The sequence below is a fragment of the Carlito syrichta genome, unplaced genomic scaffold, assembly GCF_000164805.1.
Source record: "Carlito syrichta isolate Samal-C Ts95f unplaced genomic scaffold, Tarsius_syrichta-2.0.1 Scaffold131019, whole genome shotgun sequence".
NCBI classification, from domain to species: Eukaryota; Metazoa; Chordata; class Mammalia; order Primates; family Tarsiidae; genus Carlito; species Carlito syrichta.
The window spans coordinates 22,001-40,829 of record NW_007075115.1 but is presented as its reverse complement, the minus strand read 5'-3'; the positions used below and the strand labels follow the sequence as shown (position 1 = coordinate 40,829).

Below are 18,829 nucleotides of genomic sequence, written 5' to 3'. Positions count from 1 at the left end.
AAAACAATGGACATCTGCAAAAATGTGTGACTTGAACTCGAGTCCTCCCAAGATTTCTCCCTTTGATTTAATTTTCTCTTCACCTTAATTGATTGACTAAATGAATCTTTGTTCATGAGGGAAGTGCTCGGGAGACAAAGCACTGATATACAGAAAAAGACGTTTTAAAGATATAGCACTTGAGTTTTTGCCTTAAAAGTTCAGGTTAACTACTCAGTTTTCTACTTACTAGATTTTATGTAAAAACAAGCAACAAAAATCCCTGTGATGAGGATTTTTGCTCCTTTCTTTTCTCTAAGGGATTTGTTGGCAATCTGCCCGTTGTTGAGTAGGTTTGAATCCAATCAATCTGCTGGGTGAGGTTTCCTTGGGGTTTCCATGTTGCTCGTAGTGCATTCAGACTTTAAACCAGTCATGGTACAAAAAATGAGACTTTTTAACATGGTAAGATAAAGGGATTTATAGGAATACGTTTATTTTGCAGCTTTTGTAGCTCTGTATTTTATAATGCTTGTTCATTAAGGAGGATGGAAGAGTGAATTTTAAACTTTTTGTTTCTTTCAAGATTTAAAATTAACATGTGTGAGAGAGTATGAGATCCTGTATTTCTTCCTTGATAGAGAACTTGGCTCTTTCTGGATTTAGTAATGGTTTATGGGGCATTGCTGAGGGCCTCTGGACCTGGTCTCACACCACACTGGTGGTCCCATTCCAGAAGATCCCTGCTCATGTGCTGAGGGCTCAAGGAGGCACTGGGCGCTCTGATAGGAAGTCTCAGAGGAGGATGTATGGCCAGTGTGTGGTCAGCTGCCTGTGCTCTCTCTCTGCCCACTGTCCCCCGGCTCCTGGACCAGTCCATTGAGGACTGATGTTATCTGCAAGAGTGGGAGTGGAGTATGCAAGATTCTCGGGGTTTCCATGGCTTGAAACCATCTTCAGTCTTTCTTTTTTTCCTTCATTTTCCTGACTGCAGCCAGGACTTTGAATGTATGGATTTTTTGCTCATTTTTTCTTTTTCTTTTTCAGCTCAAATTAAAGACAAACTGTATCCTGCTTCCCTCTGTAAGCAGCATCTACTTGTGTAAGAGCTCAGTCATGCAGCCGCCGCCCCAGGCGGTCCCATCTGGTGTGGCTGGACCACCTCCGGCTGGGAATCCTCGGACCGTGTTCTGGGCTAGCAGCCCCTACAGGAGACGGGCCAACAACAGTGCACAGGCAGCTCCAGTAACCTGCCCTCTGCAGCCAGTAACGGACCCGTTTGCTTTTAGTAGACAGGTCCGCCAAAGTACACCATTGGGCAGTTCGCCCAAAAGCAATCCGCCCATCTTGCAAGGCCCAGCCTCTCCTGGATTTTCTCAGCACCCTGATTTGTCTGTGCCTCACACAGATGCCAGAGATAGCTCCCAAGGACCCTGCGAGCCTCTGCCAGGTCTTCTGATGCAGCCCAGAGCAGATGCTGGTCTGTTTTCTGGTACACTGACCCCGTCAGCGCTGCCTGGGCCTGAGGTGAACAGGAGTGCAGAGGTTGGTCCCAGCTCAGAGCCCGAAGTTCAGACTGTGCCGTATCTGCCTCATTACATTCCAGGAGTGAGTCCCGACACGCCTCATGGGAGCCATCCACGTGGGCACTTGCCTGGGCCTGACCGACCCCTGAGTAGGCAAAACCTGCACGATGGTGTGATGCTCCCAGCAGCATCCCCGCTCTTTCCCCAGCCGCGTCAGCAGATGCCGGGTCAGTGGGGGCTGGTGCAGGGAAGCCCCCAGCCCTCAGGACAGCATCATGGACCATGCCTGGAAGGACCTGTTCAAAGCACGGTGCCTACCACCAGCATTCCCCATTTCCCCGCTCTGTCCAGCCCACATCAAGGTCCTGGCCATGAGCAACACAACCCACTAGTGTCTCTCCCTGCACCCTTGGCCAGTGACAGAGGAAATGAGGTGGCCTACCTGCAAGGTGGAGGCCACTTGGTGAATAACTTGGATCCTGAAAATGCATTCAGGCACAATCCCCAAGTTGGAAATACCTGGGCAAGCCAGGAGTTAAGGCAGACTCCAGAGGCGAACAGAGAGCACTGGCCAGTCCCTACTCTCATGAACCCGTCCGCTCAGGGAGATAGCCCAGAAAACCACACACCCCGTCCCCCGGGGGCTGGGGCCAGTCATACCTTGCCGGATGCAGACTCGGGGTCTCTCTCTATGTTCTTCCAAGGCGGAGAGACAGAAAATGAGGAGAATCTCTCTTCTGAAAAAGCAGGCTCTGCTGGGAAATCAGACTTTGATGGTTTCTCCTCCAGTCCTGGACTGGGTCGTCTACCCCCACCCACACTCGTAGGGGCAGGCAGTGTCTACCAGACCTTTGTCACAGGCTCCAACAGTGAGACCACACTGCCAGAAGGAGACACACCACCTTATTTTTCTCAGTCTGGGGGCACCCAGCATGAGAAACAAACCACTAACCGTGCTGCTAGTGACGCGTGGGGCGACGTGGCCGGTGCGGTGACTCAGGACACCAGTAGCTCACAGTATGAGAACATTGAGAACCTAGAATTTGTTCAGAATCAGGAAGTCTTGCCAAGTGAGCCCCCGCATTTGGACCCTTCCTCTTCGAGTGACCATTTCAGATATGGAACCCTCCCTGGGCCAGGTATTCCCAGACACGGTGCATTGGGCCACACTGGAGCCCCTGAAGTGGCGCCGCACCCAGTGCGATCTGACAGCATGTCATCCAGCCATAGCAGCAGAAGCCACGGGAGGCTTCCAGGCTCAACCAGGCCCCAGGAGCTGGTTGGCACATTTATTCAGCAAGAAGTGGGCAAACCTGAGGAGGAAACTCCAGGAAGTTTTTTTAAGCAGATCGATTCTTCTCCCATAGCGGGAGAGACAGATGAGACCACTGTGAGCCAGAATTACCATGGCAATGTATCCCAGCCCTCAACCCCAAGCCCCCCGAAGCCCACAGGCATATTCCAGACAAGCGCAAACAGTTCTTTTGAACCGGTAAAATCCCAGTTGGTGGGGGTGAGGCCAGTTGAGGCGGATCGCGCTAACTTGGTAGGAGAAGTGAGGGAGACCTGTGCCCGGCAGAAAAAGCACACACCAACCTCTACCATGCCTGACGCATCCCCGGGCAACCTGGAACAGCCGCCAGACAACATGGAGACCCTCTTTGCACCTCAGGTCTGTCCTTTGCCGCTTACCACTGCTGCCGAAGCTGGGTACATGCTTCCGCATGCTGGGGGGCCGCCTTTGGATACTGTGTATCCGACACCAGAGAAGAGGCCCTCTGCCAGGGCTCAAGGGGCTGTGAAGTGTGAGAGCCCGGCCACCACCCTGTGGGCACAGAACGAGTTGCCAGATTTTGGAGGCAACGTCCTTCTGGCCCCTGCAGCTCCGGCACTTTATGTGCCTGCAAAACCTCAGCCGGCAGAAGTTGTTCAGCCTTCAGAAGAGGCGGCGTCTGCACAGGCATCATGGAAGCCAGGCTCAGCCCCACCCCTGCAGGGCCGGGCTGGCGTTGGTGCTTCTGAGAACCTTGAGAACCCTCCCAAAATGGGAGAAGAGGAGGCCCTTCAGTCGCAGGCAAGTTCTGGTTATGCGAGTTTATTGTCCTCACCGCCCACTGAGTCTTTGCAAAATCAGCCGGTCTTGATTGCCCAGCCTGATCAAAGCTATAATTTGGCTCAGCCAATTAATTTCTCTGTGTCCTTATCGAATCCTAATGAGAAGAATCAGTCCTGGAGAGACACTTTGGTGGGGGACAAATCTCCAGTAAGCGGTCGGGCTCTTGGTGGTGATTCTGGGGAAAACGTTCCTTTGCCTGGAATTCCTACCAATTCCATCACTAGCTTGTCGCTGCCTAGCAGCCTTGTCCAAAGTAATTTTCCACAAGGTTCTGGTACTTCTGAAATGGTTTCTAACCAGCCTGCCAATCTGCTGGTTCAGCCACCATCCCATCTAATTCCAAAGAACTTGGTTCCAGAAAGTCAGAAGAACTGCAATGCAGAAAACGCGCTTCCTGAGTTTGTGAATAGTCCTGCTGGAAGCATGGGTGTGGTGCTGGTTCCACCTGCAAACAGTACCTTGGTGCCTAGTAGTAACAAGGCGCATCACCCTGCTACCTGGGAAGAAACTTATGGAGCCCTAGATTTTACCTTAAACAGGACCTTGGAGAACACCGTAAGGATGTATAGCCCACCACATTCTGATGGCCCAGCTCAGCACACTGCTGCCAATCCTCCCAGACAGTCCGGGTCTGGGATGCATAACCCGGACTGTTTCTATCAGCAGGTCACAAAGGATGTGCAGGAGCCACGTGGCCTAGAACGAACGCAGCAAGAGCTGAGGCCTCCTCAGCAGCAGGCTTCTCCCTCACAAGTGCCCAAAGCAGTGCCATCAGAACCTTCAAATCCAGAAAGCCCGCCAGCACAAGGACAGCCCCCAGACGCAGCCCAGCCCCCAGCGAGTCTGGCTCCCACTGACACGGGCCAGCAGCTGCCTCGGCCTCCACAGTCCTCCAGCTCCTTGGTGTCCACCAGCTCCAACCCGGCAGCTGTGTCGTCCGAGCTGCAGTGGCCCCAGCCAGCACCTCCACACACGTTGGGCCTGCCGCCCCAGGACCTGGCGTCCTACTACTACTACAGACCTCCGTACAATGCCTACCAGTCACAATACTCCTCGCTCTACCCGGTGGATCCCGGGGCGGCTTCCCTTTATTACCAGGTAGGGTTGTCTCTCGCACTGGTCTCCTTACTCTGACCAGCCAGGGTTCTGTCTCTCATGGCAGTTCCTTGGTAGTGTTCTGTTGCTTAATTCAGAAGTCACTTGCAGTCACGCGGGCAGGTAGAAGCCAGTTCTAAGGCAAAACCCCAGTCCCAGTAGCACTCCTGAGCAGAGTGCTCCCTGGTCCCAGAGCTTGTTCTGCTCAGCATGGGCCACCTTGTAGAAGTTCATGCCATGTGTTAACACGTTGAGTTGCTGATAATACCCGCTTAATTTTTGTTTAAACCATAAGCCTCCTCCCAACTTATAAGACAAAAAGAGCCCTTTGTCCTGTAGCACCTGTTGGCTCTCTACAGAATTAAGAGTTCTGTGGTGCATGCTTGAGAATCTAGGATAGGCTCTGGAAGCTTTCCTGTGGTTTTGACATAGAAAAACTAACATAAGAAACAACGAGAACAACCGTAGAACCTAGATTCCTCGAGAATGAGAACGCTGGAGGAAGAATGAGGTTTGGAGCAGTATCCACATGCAGCTGCTGCCAACCAGGGTTTCCTAGGCCTCACCCAGCCATGGGCGATGCCTGCAGCAGCATGGGAAGACCCTGAGTGTTAACACAGAAGGTTCTTTGCCTCCTTTCACAGCGATGCAAGATCGGGAACGTTGTTTAAATCAGGTTCAGTTGGATCTTGCAGGTTTGAGAAAGCGTAGTCTGTGTGGACACATGGTCATTGTCTGCTTTTCCTCACCTCTAACCCAATTCAGCATCCCCCCAGGTAGAAGGATCATGTAATAGGAAGTTTGAAAGCCACAGCCTTGCGGTGTTTGGAGCGGTCGGACCCAGACTTAGGACCGCATGGCAAGGCCTCAGGTCAGAAGGGCCTGGGGTGCAGGACTGTGGTGCCAAGCACAGCCTGAGGCCATGGGGCCTGGCCCTCGTGGGTCTTGAGCATCATGGATCCTGGGTGTGAGGACAGTTATGTATCTTTTTTTCCTCAAGTCAGTCTCACTCTGTCACCCAGGCTGGAGTGTAGTGGCTTGATCACGGCTCACTGAAGCCTCAACCTTTTGGGCTCAAGTAATCCTCCAGTCTCAGTCTCCTAAGTAACTGGGACTACAGGCATGTGCCACCATGTCTGGCTAATTTTTTAATTTTATTGTGGAGGCACGGTCTTTCTATGTTGCTCAGGCTGATCTCGAACTCCTGGGCCCAAGTGATCTTCCCGCCTTGGCCTCCCAAAGTGTTGGGATTACAGGCATGAGCCACTACCCCTGGATGACAGTTACATATCTAACCTCCTGCGGTCCTGTGAATCCTAGATTTCGGAAGGAGACAATAATACACTTTTATTTCCACACCAGCAAGTTCAGCTCTGCTTTGGGCCCTGGGGGAACAGCAAAGTGAGGGGAGCCATGCCCTCACTTGAGATCCTTTGTACGGAATTGTAGCCATGAACACAGCCTCTCTCTTATGAGCGTACACCCTTCTGCCTGCCTTTTGCTACTGTTGTGTATAGTACAGTAGTGGGCAAGAATGAATCCATCTTTCCACGATTTCACATCATCTACCAGGTTATGGTGGAGAGTCGAGGCTTTCAGCCATGTAAGGATGCATTCTGACTTGTGCCTCATCTGCCTTCAGGTCTTCATGGGTTCACTTGGGCCCTTTAGAGACAGCTCTGTGGCCATGAATTGGTTTGTGCTGGGGCTGAAAGCCTCGTCAGAGTAAAACGGGACCCTCTTTCTTGGCTGCCTGTAGCTTGGAGCTTGATTCAGGTGAACCTGCTTCTTCTGCTTAACTGAGGTGGCATCTGAAGCAGGAAGCAGGTGTTGTTCAACTCATGGCACCTGTACACTAGAGACATCAGGAAGCAGAAACCCACAGCCCCTTGGGATCACCTGCTGATGCTCCAGGGCCCTGGGCCATCCAGGCGGTCCCCTGTGCAGGCCAGGGTTGTCAGTTGGAGGAAGAGCTGTCGCCTACCTGCTGGTGTGGCCTGCTGGTTGTAGCGTCTGCTGTTTTGCATGACAGAGTTCCCCGTCTAGCTTGACTTTGCAAAGCAGTCCTCTGTGATGTCATAGCTCAAGCAGGTTGCGTGATGAGTTCCTCTGAGTTGGTATCTGATATTTTCGAAATGCTTTCTCTGCAGGATGTCTACAACCTCTATGAGCCCCGATACAGGCCCTATGATGGCACCGCATCTGCATATGCTGAGAACTACCGCTACCCTGAACCTGAGCGGCCCAGCTCCCGTGCGAGTCACTGCTCCGACCGGCCACCTCCCAGGTGGGGCTGTGTCTATGCTGGCTGCTTCTCGTACACAGACTGATGTCTGTTTTGCTGGCAGTGGTGGTCACTTAACGATTTGGAAAATTACCTGTTTGTAAGAATTATACAAACCTATTTTTTTCATCCCTATGCTTACCTGGGGAAAGCCTCTTGAGTACATGTTTATGTTTTGTCAGTAGGGACAGACTGCAGGATATCATTTTAAATGGAATTAAACACACTGGCAGTCACAAGCTGTGCCAGTCAGGTAGCCTTTGACCCTACCTAGTCAGGCCAGACAGAGTACAGGGCCACGGAGAGGCGATTTCTGGCTTGTGACATTTCCCCCTCAGGATGGGGGTGAATGTTCCTGGCGCTAAGACCCATGTGTTGCTCTGGCAGTTTGCTAATGGGGTGTCCAGGGTTCTTAGACTATGGCAGCTTTTAACTGGTACAGGCTTTTTCCCACCACTGGGGCTCCAGAGGCCTCGAACTGGGCCCAGAGGTGGTATTGTTCTTAGGCCCATCAGGCGGCTCCAGAACACAGTGTTCTCTTCCAGACATCCCCTGCTGGAAGGCTGGCACATGTCAGTGGGCTGCTTGTCTTTCGTGCTGGCCACCAAGTCTGTATTGGCAGTTCCAGCAGAGGGCTGTGGAGAGCTCATGGCATCATGCAGTCAGCTGAGTAAGCCTTTAAGCCAGGTCAGAGTTCTCCTGTGTTTCCGGTTGTGCCTTCTGCTCAGGGAAGCTGGCAGAGCTGGAATGAGTATCATGTGGATCCCGGCAGCCGTGCCCACCTTCTAGAGTGCTGGCTGCACTCGCGGCTTCTCTCATACTGCTGCCATTTTTTTTGAGTTGGAGTCTCACTCTGTTGCCCAGGCTGGATGCAGTGGCACATTTACGGCCACCCTAGAGTCGACCTGCTGGGCTCCTGCGATCCTTCCACCTCAACTTTCCAAGTAGCCAAAACTACAGGCATGTGCTACCACGCCCGGCTAATTTTTTTTTTTTTTAATTGTAGAGACAAGGTCTCACCATGTTGCCTAGGCTTGTCTCGAACCCCTGGGTTCAGGCAATCCTCTTGCCGCGGCCTTCCAAAGTGCTGGGGCTGTAGGCTTGAGCCATCGTGCCCGGCCTCACACTGCTTCTTAAACTCCATACCAGAGAAAAATCTAATCATTAGTGCAGACTTTGTACCTGCACTTCTTTTGAAAACTTCCCCCTACTGATTTTGAGGTTTTTTAGGAGCTCATCTAAAGACAGAAGGCTCTGCCCTTGAGCCTCTGTCATCTAGTGGCTCCAGCATACCTGCTCAGGCCCTGGCTGGCCCTTGCAACCGTATACCCTAGGTGCTTTGTAAAGCAGATGACGCTGGTGGCTCTGTCTCTCAGGAGACTCGAGCTGCTGTGTGTCACCCTGTCACCTGGGAAGTGTGGTTTTCAGGTATTCCTGGAGGCCCAGAGAGACAAGGAAGAGCTGGGCTGAGTCTCCTTGCCTTCCGTGTTCCATCTACTGACTGCCTGCAGATTCATGTAGGAGATACTTCGAAAAGGCTAGGGTTAACTCATGATATAGAGGCTGGGCCTCCATTGGGTGGTCTTGTCACTGTAGCCACAGGTTTTTTTCTGCCTGCAGCAGTGTGGATCCTATATCTGTCCTTACCATGTGTTTGTGCAGCTCTGGAGAGTCACGCCCACTCATTTCTTCCAACTTTGGCTGGGGGATACATGCATGTGTATGTTCATTGCTAACACTGACATTCAATACTGCTTGTCCATCTTGGGTCCAGTATGGTCAGATCACTGCAGGAACTGCATACTCATTTTTGTGGTTGTATTGTTCCTGATGAGCAGGGTTGGCGAGGTAAGCTCAGGGCTGGTTTGTTCTTGGTTTTGCGTGGTAGCAGATCATTTTTCTGGAACTTACTACTGTGTAAACTAATGCAGTCTAGAGTAGCTACCCAGCACTGTCAGTGGACGGGGTTCACTACTGTGGCCTAGTAGTGAGATGTGCTGGGGTGAGCTGGTTGGGCCCTCTGCAGCCTGTCAGCAACCCTATCTTGCCCACAGGTGCTATACTAGTCTGGCAGCCATACTCGGCTGAGTGCATGTGCAGTTGTGGTGACATTTCCTGGAGGGACATGGGAAAAGTCACATTTTAAAAATCTAATATTGTATGAAACTTGCACTGGTGGCATGCACCTATAATTCCAGCTACTGGGGAGGCTGAGGCAGGGGGGCCTGAGCCCAGGAATTCAAGGCTGTAGCAACCTGTGATTGCACTGCTGCACTCCAGCCTGGGTAAAAGAGTGAGAGACTCTGTCTCTAAAAAAAAAATCAAAAGACAAAACCTCAAACTTGCTATTACAAAATTTTTAAATGCTCTTTTTTTTGAGCTGGAGTCACACTCCATTGCCCAGACTGGAGTGCAGTGGCTGCTCCCGGCTACCGCAGCCTTGACCTGCTGGGCTCTGGCGATCCTTCTGCCTCAGCCTTCCAAGTAGCTGGAACTACAGGCACACGCAACCATGCCTGGCTAATTTTTTGATTTATTGTAGAGATGAGGTCTCGCCAAGTTGTCCAGGTGGGTCATGAACCCGCAGGCTCAGGCAATCCACTCACCTCAGCCTCCCAAAGCGTGGGATTACAGGCTGAGCTACCGAGCCCGGCTTAAATACTCTTAAGTCCTCTCCAGAATCTTGAAAGTACTAGAAGCTCTGATACGTGATCATTTGGCTAAATTGTGCTTTTTCTGTCATGAGAGTCAGGGTTGTGGTTTGGTCTATGAAGCCCTTGTTTTTAGGGCACGTGTAGAAGTCTGATGTTGTGTTGGCTCCAGGAGACAACGGGGGCCATGACTGTCCTGCTCTGAGAGCACCTACTTAGGCTCCTATGGTGGCACCCATGAGCATGCAGGGAGCAGACACCTAGAAGTCTGGGTCAAGGCTGTGGAAATTGCATGTTAGGTTGGGTGGATGGCTCAGTGTTTTTTTCTGCTAAGCATAACATCAACAAGTTTAGAACCTAGTTTAGTATTGATTTTTATAGAATGCAGCAGCGAGAACACAGAAAGGGTCAGTTCTTTTTGGCTGAACAGCTCTTAAATGGTTATTTAAATGGAATTTTTTATTAGCTGTATGATAGGGAATGCCATAATCTCGTCCTTGTTCCTTTTTTGGTTCTTCTAACTAGAATTTTTGTACAACCCAAGTGCTTTGACAAATACCTGTTGCTTTGGATTTAATATGTATTGGCTGATGTCCTGTCACACTCTAAGAAATAGGTAATTTGTCTGTTAACAGCACTGTGTGTTTTTGCAGGCAGGGGTATCCTGAAGGATACTATAATTCCAAAAGTGGATGGAGCAGCCAGAGTGATTACTATGCAAATTACTACTCCAGCCAGTATGACTACGGAGGTATGTCTGGACATTCTCAGAAACATTAACAGTACATTTCCAAGATGGCTGTGATATGTGTCCCACGAGAAGTGGCACTTGCCGAGTGTTTGCTAGGACACTTTCCCTTTTATTAGTCTCTGTTACATTTTTTTTTGAGTTGGAGTCTCACTCTGTCGCCCAGACTGGAGTGCAGTGGCCGCTCCCGGCCACCGCAGCCTCGACCTGCTGGGCTCCGGCGATCCTTCCGCCTCAGCCTTCCGAGTACCTGGAACTACAGGCACGCGCTACCACGCCCGGCTGATTTTTTGATTTATTGTAGAGATGAGGTCTCGCTGCCCAGGCGGGTCTCGAACCCGTGGGCTCAGGCAATCCACTCACCTCAACCTCCCAAAGGCGCGGGATTACAGGCTGAGCCACCGGCTTCTTTGTTACATTTTTATCCAAGATCCAGAGTAGCCGAAAATACTCTGCATCCGAAAGTAACCATACTGACATTTTTTCATTAAGAAGTTACATCTCAAATATAACATGAACATAGCTTTATCATACTGGCAGTTTTTTTTGGTGGTTTTAGAGGTGCCGGTCCACATGTGACTACTTAAATGTAAATGAATAGAAGTGAAGTAAAATGAGAAGGCAGCTCCTTGGTCCCACCAATCCAGTTTCCAGTGCTCAGTGGTCACACGAGGCTGGTGGCTGCTGTGTAGGACTGGCAGACCTGGATGGTGCCCATCAGGGCAGTGTCCTGGGCACTTCCTGGCACCATGCCTACCTTCCATGTGGCCTGTGTAGCACAGTGGCATGTCCCTGGGAAATGCTGCTGGTGACTCCTGCTTGGCTGTGTCCTCTCCTTGACAGTCCCAGTGGGACCAGCCTTGCCTTCTGCTTCCCAGAGGGCTCTCTTTCCTTTTTAATAGTTATACCTATTTTAAATATAAATTCTGCACATACTTGCTAAAAATGTGATAATGTGCCTTTTTATTGTATTTCTTTTTTAGAGACAGGGTCTTGCTCTATTGTCCAGGCTAGAGTGTAATGGCATGATCATATCTTGTTGTAACCATGAAATCCTGAACTCAAGTGATCCTCCCACCTCAGCCTCCTGTGTCGATGGGCCTACAGGTGTGAGCCACTGCTCCTGGCCTCAGGGTGCCTTTTTAAAGTAACCTTTTAGTATTGAGATTATTTTTTATAACCTTCTGAATTGGCAGGGTATGGTGGCTCACACTTGTCATCCCAGGACTTTGGGAGGTCAAGGTGAGAGGATCACTTGAGCCCAGGACTTTGAGACAAGCCTGACAACATATTGAGACCCTGTCTCTGCAAAAAATTTAAATTAAAATAATTAGCTGGGCATTATGGCACATACCTACAGTTGAGAGACTGAGGTGGGAGGGTCTCTTGCACCCAGGAGTTTGCAGCTGCAATGACCTATGATCATGTCACTGCATGTCAGCCTGGGTAACATAGTGAGACCCTGTCTCTTAAAAAAAATCAAAAAACCTGGACCACATTAGGCAGAAGAAATATTAGTGCAATTAATGGTTGTGGATTAACTATTAAGAAGTAGTTACTGTGGAAAAGAACTTAATAAAGAGATCTTTTAGCATCTTTTCTGAAGATGTCTTGTTTTTAGCCACTTGGATTGAGAGAAGAATTAGCCAGTTGCCATCAGGCAGCTTCTGTATAGAAGGACCAGCTGGGTCTTCCAGGTGTCAGGCTGGTTTTTCAGGAGGGGAGTTTGGTTTCCCAGGGAATCCTTAAAGCATTCTTGAGCTCTGGGTGTGGTAGCTTCTGTAGTGAAATCCAGGGGGAATGTCTTCTTTTGCACATAACATATTAACCCATTCATCCCTCGCTTACAGATCCGGGTCGCTGGGAGCGTTACCACTACAGCACTCGAATCAAGGACCCCCGTACCAGTGACCGGAGGTACTGGTATGACACGGAATATGATTCATATGGGAGAGAGAGCTATGCCTATGGTGACAGGTGGGTAACATGCACCTGACAGAGGAGGGCAGTTGGAAGCCAGAGGGTGCTCTTGCCAATCTGCCCTGTGTCCTTGGGATTTCTTGAAGCCTTGTGGTGGTTTGGGGCTTCTGGGGAGCCCCAGCCTGATGATTTGGTCCCTGTCTGAAAGAGGAAGGGTGGACCTTGCCTTCCTGGAATTTCCAGCTCTTGGGCTGTCGGAACAGAACTGGCCTCAGGGAGTCTGGTTCACTCTTGTCTCATGGTCCCTTCTCATCTGTCACACCCTAAGTCCAGAGAAGTGACTGCCCTCGAGATGCATATGTAGTGTGTTCTCTAAAGCCATGGGTGAGCCGGGCTCGGTGGCTCAGCCTGTAATCCCGTGCCTTTGGGAGGCTGAGGTGAGTGGATTGCCTAAGCCCATGGGTTCGAGACCCGCCTGGGCAGGCGAGACCTCATCTCTACGATAAAATAAAAAAATTAGCTGGGCGTGGTAGCGCGTGCCTGTAATTCCTGCTACTTGGAAGGCTGAGGCGGAAGGATCACCGGAGTCCAGCAGGTCGAGGCTGCGATGGCCGGGAGCAGCCACTGCACTCCAGTCTGGGCAACAGAGTGAGACTCCAACTTAAAAAAAATAAAAAAAAATAAAAAAAATAAAGCCATGGGTTTCGCCCTGGGTTTGGCACACTGTGACCTGCTGCGGTGTCAGCGTGGCTCATGTTCCCAGTGTAAGGACCATGCATGGGGGAGCGTGCTTGGAAGCGTGGGAGGATGGGGAGCAGGACCCACTGGGCTGGTGCTCCAGCAGTTGCACGTCCTGTTGGGAGTGGCCCCCCAAGCTCCTGCTGCTTCCTCTAGGCCTGAGAAATGCGACGACCACTGGAGGTATGACCCTCGCTTCACTGGGAGTTTTGATGATGACCCTGATCCCCCCAGAGACCCTTATGGGGAGGAGGCTGACAGACGCAGCGTGCACAGCGAGCAATCAGCGCGGAGCCTGCGCAGCACCCACAGCCTCCCCAGCCGCCGCAGCAGCCTCAGCTCCCACTCGCACCAGGTGCGCTCAGGGCAGTGTGGGCGGGTCTTGGAGCCATCCCCCTCTTCCGAGAGTCAGAAGTCCTGCTGGTGTTCGTGGGGAGCTAATTCCACCCATCTGCTTTGTTCCTAAGAGTCATATTCACAGAAGTCACAATGTGACCACCAGTTCCTACGAGGCCCCGCCTCCTCCAGGCTCCTTTCACGGTGATTATGCCTATGGCACCTACGGTGGCGCATTCAGCAGTGTCCAGGGCTTCCCGGAGTATGGCTATCCTGCAGATGCTGCCTGGCCTGCGCTGGAGCAAGGTGTGTGCTTGGCAGGGTGGAGGGAGGCCGGGTCGTGCCTGGAGTCCCAGCATTGCTGTGATGGAATCTTTGATGGACAGAGCATCTCCCAGCCTCTCCTCAGTGACAGAGCGTGTCAGGACAGGCCAGTGTCATCCCTCCAACTGCAGGTGGCTCATAGGTCTGAGAGCTGCTCTGTCCATGTGTGCTTTTTTAATTATTTTTTTATTTTTTTGAGTCGTGGTCTCACTCTGTTTCCCAGGCTGGAGTGCAGTGGCACAATCATGGCTCACTGCAGCCTCAGCTTCACAGGCTCAGGCAATCCTCCAGTCTAAGCCTCCTGAGTAGCTGGGATTACAGGTGCGAGCCACTATGCCTGGCTAATTCATGTGTACATTTTTGAAGTGTGACTCGATTGAGTACAGTATCACTTTCAAGCACTTTGGGTGTCACCTGATATCCCCACCCCTGACTCCTGGCTCTGCAGTTTTGGAGGAAACTTCTAATTCCCCTGAGAAGACTCCCATTCCTAGACTTGTCCCACGTGTCACATTCGAATTTCCTCTCCAGAATGTTAGGTTAAATACTGTTTCCTCGAAAACTACAAAAATACATGTATTTGTGACCTGCCTGGGCAACTTGGCGAGACCTTGTCTCTACACTACATCAAAAATTAGCCGGGTGTGATAGTGTGCGCCTATAGTTCTGGCTACTTGGAAGACTGAGGTGGAAGGATTGCCGGAGCCCAGTAGATCAAGGCTGCAGTGACCGGGAGCATGTCACTGCACTCCAGTCTGGGCGACAGAGTGAGACTCCAACTCCAAAAAATATATATGTGTGTGTGTGTAATGTTATTAGATAAAATAGTGAATTTTCTTAAAGTATTAATTCAGTTAAGAATCTCTTTTTGGCCAGGCTCAGTGGCTCAGCCTGTAATCCCAACACTTTGGGAGGATAAGGTAAGTGGATTGCCTGAGCCCGCGGGTTTGAGACCCGCCTGGTCAACTTGGCAAGACCTCCTCTCTACAATAAATCAAAAATTAGCCAGGCGTGGTAGCGCGTACCTGTAGTTCCAGCAACTTGGAAGGCTGAGGCGGAAGGATCACTGGAGCCCAGTAGGTCGAGGCTGTGGTGGCCGGGAAGGTGCCACTGCACTCCAGTCTGGGCGACAAAGTGAGACGCCAACTCAAAAAGAATCTCTTTTTTTGGTCATTGCCTTGCTAGACTCTAGTGTGGCCATGTGCTCTTTGAGCTATGGCTGTTACTGTGCTTCCTGGCTTTGGCCCCTTCCCCACCTTGGGGAGGTGAATCTTCTCTCTCCCTTCTCTTTCTCTAATATACCTTTAAATAAAGTTTGTGTGTGTGTGTGTGTGTGTGTGTGTGTGTGTGTGTGTTTTAAAGCAGGCTTTATTGAGAGGACAGAGAAGCTCTCACAGTGGGAGAGGATCTGAAGGGGTTGCCCCTATATTTTTAAATTTAAAACAAAAACTTTCTTCTTATTTTTTTTTGAGATAGAGTCTTGCTTTGGAGTGCAGTGGCATGATCATAGCTCACTCCATCTTCCATCTCCTGGGCTCAAGCAATCCTGCCTCAGTCTCCTGAGAAGCTGAGATTATAGGCACACATCACCACACCCAGCTAATTATTTTCCTTCTTACCTTAGGCGTTTTGTTCTGTCATTTCTGTTGGGTGTTCTGTGGTCACCACCACCTGAAATTGAGTTTGTAGCTCAGGGACAAAAGACGCGGGAGATGCCTACACTGCCTGACCTGTGAACAGCGCCTCACGGGGTTCCTATGGGAGTTTGTTGGTTGTGGAGGAGAATCACTCTCGTTTTTAATAATTGAAGCATTTTTTTTCTGACATATGGTTAAGCTTTGCTTGTTAATAAGATCTTGAATAGTCATTGACTTTCAGTTGCTAGTCTGTTTAGCACGATAAATCTAAACTGTGATTTCAGCTGTATGAGAACATGAACATCTTCGCTCTTGATCTAGCTCAGAAACATTACAAAGTGACAAGCTAATGGCTTCTTTCTCATTTATTTTCAATGCAGTTCCATCAAGACCAACTTCTCCTGAAAAGTTTTCAGTGCCTCATCTCTGTGCCAGGTTTGGGCCTGGTGGTCAGCTAATTAAGGTGGTTCCAAACCTGCCTTCCGAAGGACAGCCTGCGCTAGTGGAGATCCATAGCATGGAGGTATTTCTGGGGGAGGGCCGCCCACCCTGGGTACACTGGGCATCATGCAGGGTGTAGGCTTCAGCCAGTCCTATCTCTGGATATAGGACTTGGAGGATGTTTTGTTCCTTTGAGCCTTCAGTTTGTAGGTAGCTATTCTGTCTGGTCCTCTTTTTCCTCTTAGAAGTCAGCATATTCACATCTCCTGACTTTGGGATTGTTTCTGTTAGTGGTGCTTTTCAGTAATGGGTGAGGCAGCAGGTGGGTGGGTACTACTGAGGTGTGGGAGGCTGAGGGGTGCTGAATCCCACAGCCCCACTCAGCCTCTTCTGTCACATGTATTGGGGTCCTGCCCTGGAGTTGTGGTAAGAAAAAAATGGATCTTGCTGCTTAAAATAATACTTGAAAGTCACAGCTGTAGCCCAGCCACAGGCGTGTTCTGTGCTCGACCTTGCCCGGGCCTTTGTCCTGCGTGGAGGGCAGCCAAACTCCCAGGGCAGCGTCTGTGCCTCCGTCCGTCTGTGTCCCCAGCAGATGTGCCTCAGCGGCTGCTGCATGCCAACCACACATCTGTGCCTCTCGTTGTAGACCTTGCTGCAGCACACATCTGATCAGGAGGAGATGCGGGCCTTCCCAGGACCCCTCGGCAAGTACGTCGCTGTCCAGGTGTTTCTTTGCTGGCCTGGCCATGCCGACGCCGCTGCTAACTGGTCATGTGTTCTTTCTGCAGAGACGACACCCATAAAGTGGATGTTATTAATTTTGCACAGAACAAAGCTACAAAGTGTTTGCAGAATGAAAATTTAATTGACAAGGAGTCTGCAAGTCTTCTTTGGAATTTTATTGTTCTTTTATGCAGACAGAATGGGGTATGTTTCTTTTTACTTCTGGAATGTTTCTTCTTGCTGGCTCTCAGTCTTGGGAGTCTTCAATCCCGGGAGGAGCTGGGCCAAGCCCATATGTTCAGTTGTGGGCAGCAGGCAGTGCTGTTATGGGGCTCCCTAGGAAGGACATCTCAGCAGTGATTTGGGGAGTTGCAGAGGAGAGAAGCTTGTGGCTTGGGGTGAGGTGAGGTGTTGGCCTGGCGTTGTCAGCCTTCCATGGAGCCTGTGGGTCTGTTTGTCAGGTCTCTGGCCATGTCCAGAGTGGGGCTCAAACACACACTCATCTCAGGAAAGCTGCTCAGGGTCCTCACCTGACCACTGTGGAGTATCTTGTCCCCATTGCTGGAGAGTCTGTTGTTAGAGCCTTTCCTTTCCTTCTTCCTGTCCCTGCCGGCTCTGCAGACTGTGGTGGGAACAGACATTGCAGAGCTTCTGCTTCGAGATCACAGGACAGTGTGGCTTCCTGGGAAGTCACCCAACGAGGCAAACCTGATTGACTTCACTAATGAGGCTGTGGAGCAGGTGGAGGAGGAGGAGTCCGGCGAGGCCCAACTCTCATTCCTTACTGACAATCAGCCAGTCAGTGCCAACTTGCTCGAGAAGGAGACTGAGCGGTTTCGGGAGCTGCTGCTGTATGGCCGGAAGAAGGTATGCCATCCTGCAACAAAGCTGGGTACCCACATGCTTACCCTGTCGGGCTTGGGTGCTGGGGTGCAGCAGCGAGGGAGAGCCTCCTCATGGAGTATCACCTGTGTGTAGAGCGGTGCTGGGGTCTTGCTGTTTCATGAAAGTTTCTGGCCCCCATGACATCCCTCTGAGTGTGTTAGTGTTGGTTTTCTTCAGAATACTGCCAGTGTCGAAGGCTTGTTGATTCCATTTTTAGTTAGATACATGGACGTATTGATCATGAGCTACATTCTGCCATGTGTGCTGAGTGTCAGATAAAAATGTGCACGAGACAAGTCCATCTTGTCCTCACAAAGCTGGGGTCAAGGTCACCACCCTTGAGTTGGCAGGGACTGGGAGTTGGATGTCATGAGCACCAGCTGGTCAGTGGGCCCATGACACCAAGGCCTTGGGCAGTGGAGAGTGGGCGCACACAGTGCCAGGGAGTGCACTCATCCGGGGGTGAACTGAGCTCAGTTCCCCACACAGGTGTGTGTACTGCGACATCCCCTCTGACTGTGCAGAGTGGAGAGGGAGGCTGAGACGGGAGCCTGCTCTGGGGCAGTAGGGAGCACAGAGTGATTCCAGCTGGGACAATATGTACATAGGAGGGGTTCGAGGGTACATGATGTCCAGCTGAGACAGTGTGTGTGTAGGACAGGGGTCTAGAGGTCGGTCGCATGGGCTTGTGTGACTGAACAGAGATGTCTGCCTGGCCCAGAATTCTCTGTGTATGTCATGATATACTCACAAAGGGCATGTTTGATCAGTATGATTTTAATACGCTATTTCACAACTGATTGAAATCATGCAACCTGTGAACATCTATCTCTATTGCAACATTGTTGCCTCCTTGCCAGAAGCTCTGAATTATACCCTAGGTGATTCTGGGTGGAGGGGTGGCTGTGGTCATGAGGCTACCATCCAGCCACCATCTATGGTGGGAAGATATTCCTGGAGACTTTATGTATCATCTGGAATTGGGGAGTCAGTGTTGCCGGGGCTTATCACAGTGGACAGGACAGTGTGGCTGGTGCTTCTTGGTTGTCCCTGTTTTTGATCAACGTGCTTGTTCTTTATGCTACAATGGATAAGTGCAGTGGACACCTACAAAGACCCACCGCCTTAGGAACTTTGAAACTAAGGAAAACAGCGAAATACTGGGTTTTATTTAAACTGAGAATAAGTATGTTTTCAAGGCCTTTGAGTCATGTGTCAGTCTGCTGTCAGTGCATGACAACACATGGTCCTTGGCCTCTGTCTGTTCACGTCCCAAGCAGTTCTGTAACCTACACACCACTGCATGCTTTCAGGATGCCTTGGAGTCTGCAATGAAGAATGGCTTGTGGGGACACGCTCTGCTGCTTGCCAGTAAGATGGACAGCCGGACACATGCCCGTGTCATGACTAGGTGAGGGTCTTC

At 50.7% G+C, this 18,829-nt stretch overlaps 1 protein-coding gene across 1 annotated transcript in view; it reads left to right on the top strand.

The window, feature by feature from the left end:
• The first annotated feature begins 1,070 nt into the window (after positions 1–1,070).
• Positions 1,071–18,829, top strand: part of SEC16A (SEC16 homolog A, endoplasmic reticulum export factor) — a 35,767-nt gene continuing 18,008 nt past the window's right edge. The window contains exons 1-12 of the mRNA XM_021708141.1: positions 1,071–2,387; positions 2,469–4,719; positions 6,867–7,003; positions 10,305–10,402; positions 12,250–12,376; positions 13,214–13,412; positions 13,525–13,699; positions 15,735–15,877; positions 16,445–16,506; positions 16,587–16,725; positions 17,143–17,388; positions 18,720–18,817. Of these exons, the coding sequence (XP_021563816.1) occupies positions 1,096–2,387; positions 2,469–4,719; positions 6,867–7,003; positions 10,305–10,402; positions 12,250–12,376; positions 13,214–13,412; positions 13,525–13,699; positions 15,735–15,877; positions 16,445–16,506; positions 16,587–16,725; positions 17,143–17,388; positions 18,720–18,817 (4,967 nt within the window). The 5' untranslated portion in view covers positions 1,071–1,095. The remainder of the gene's footprint in view (positions 2,388–2,468; positions 4,720–6,866; positions 7,004–10,304; positions 10,403–12,249; positions 12,377–13,213; positions 13,413–13,524; positions 13,700–15,734; positions 15,878–16,444; positions 16,507–16,586; positions 16,726–17,142; positions 17,389–18,719; positions 18,818–18,829) is intronic.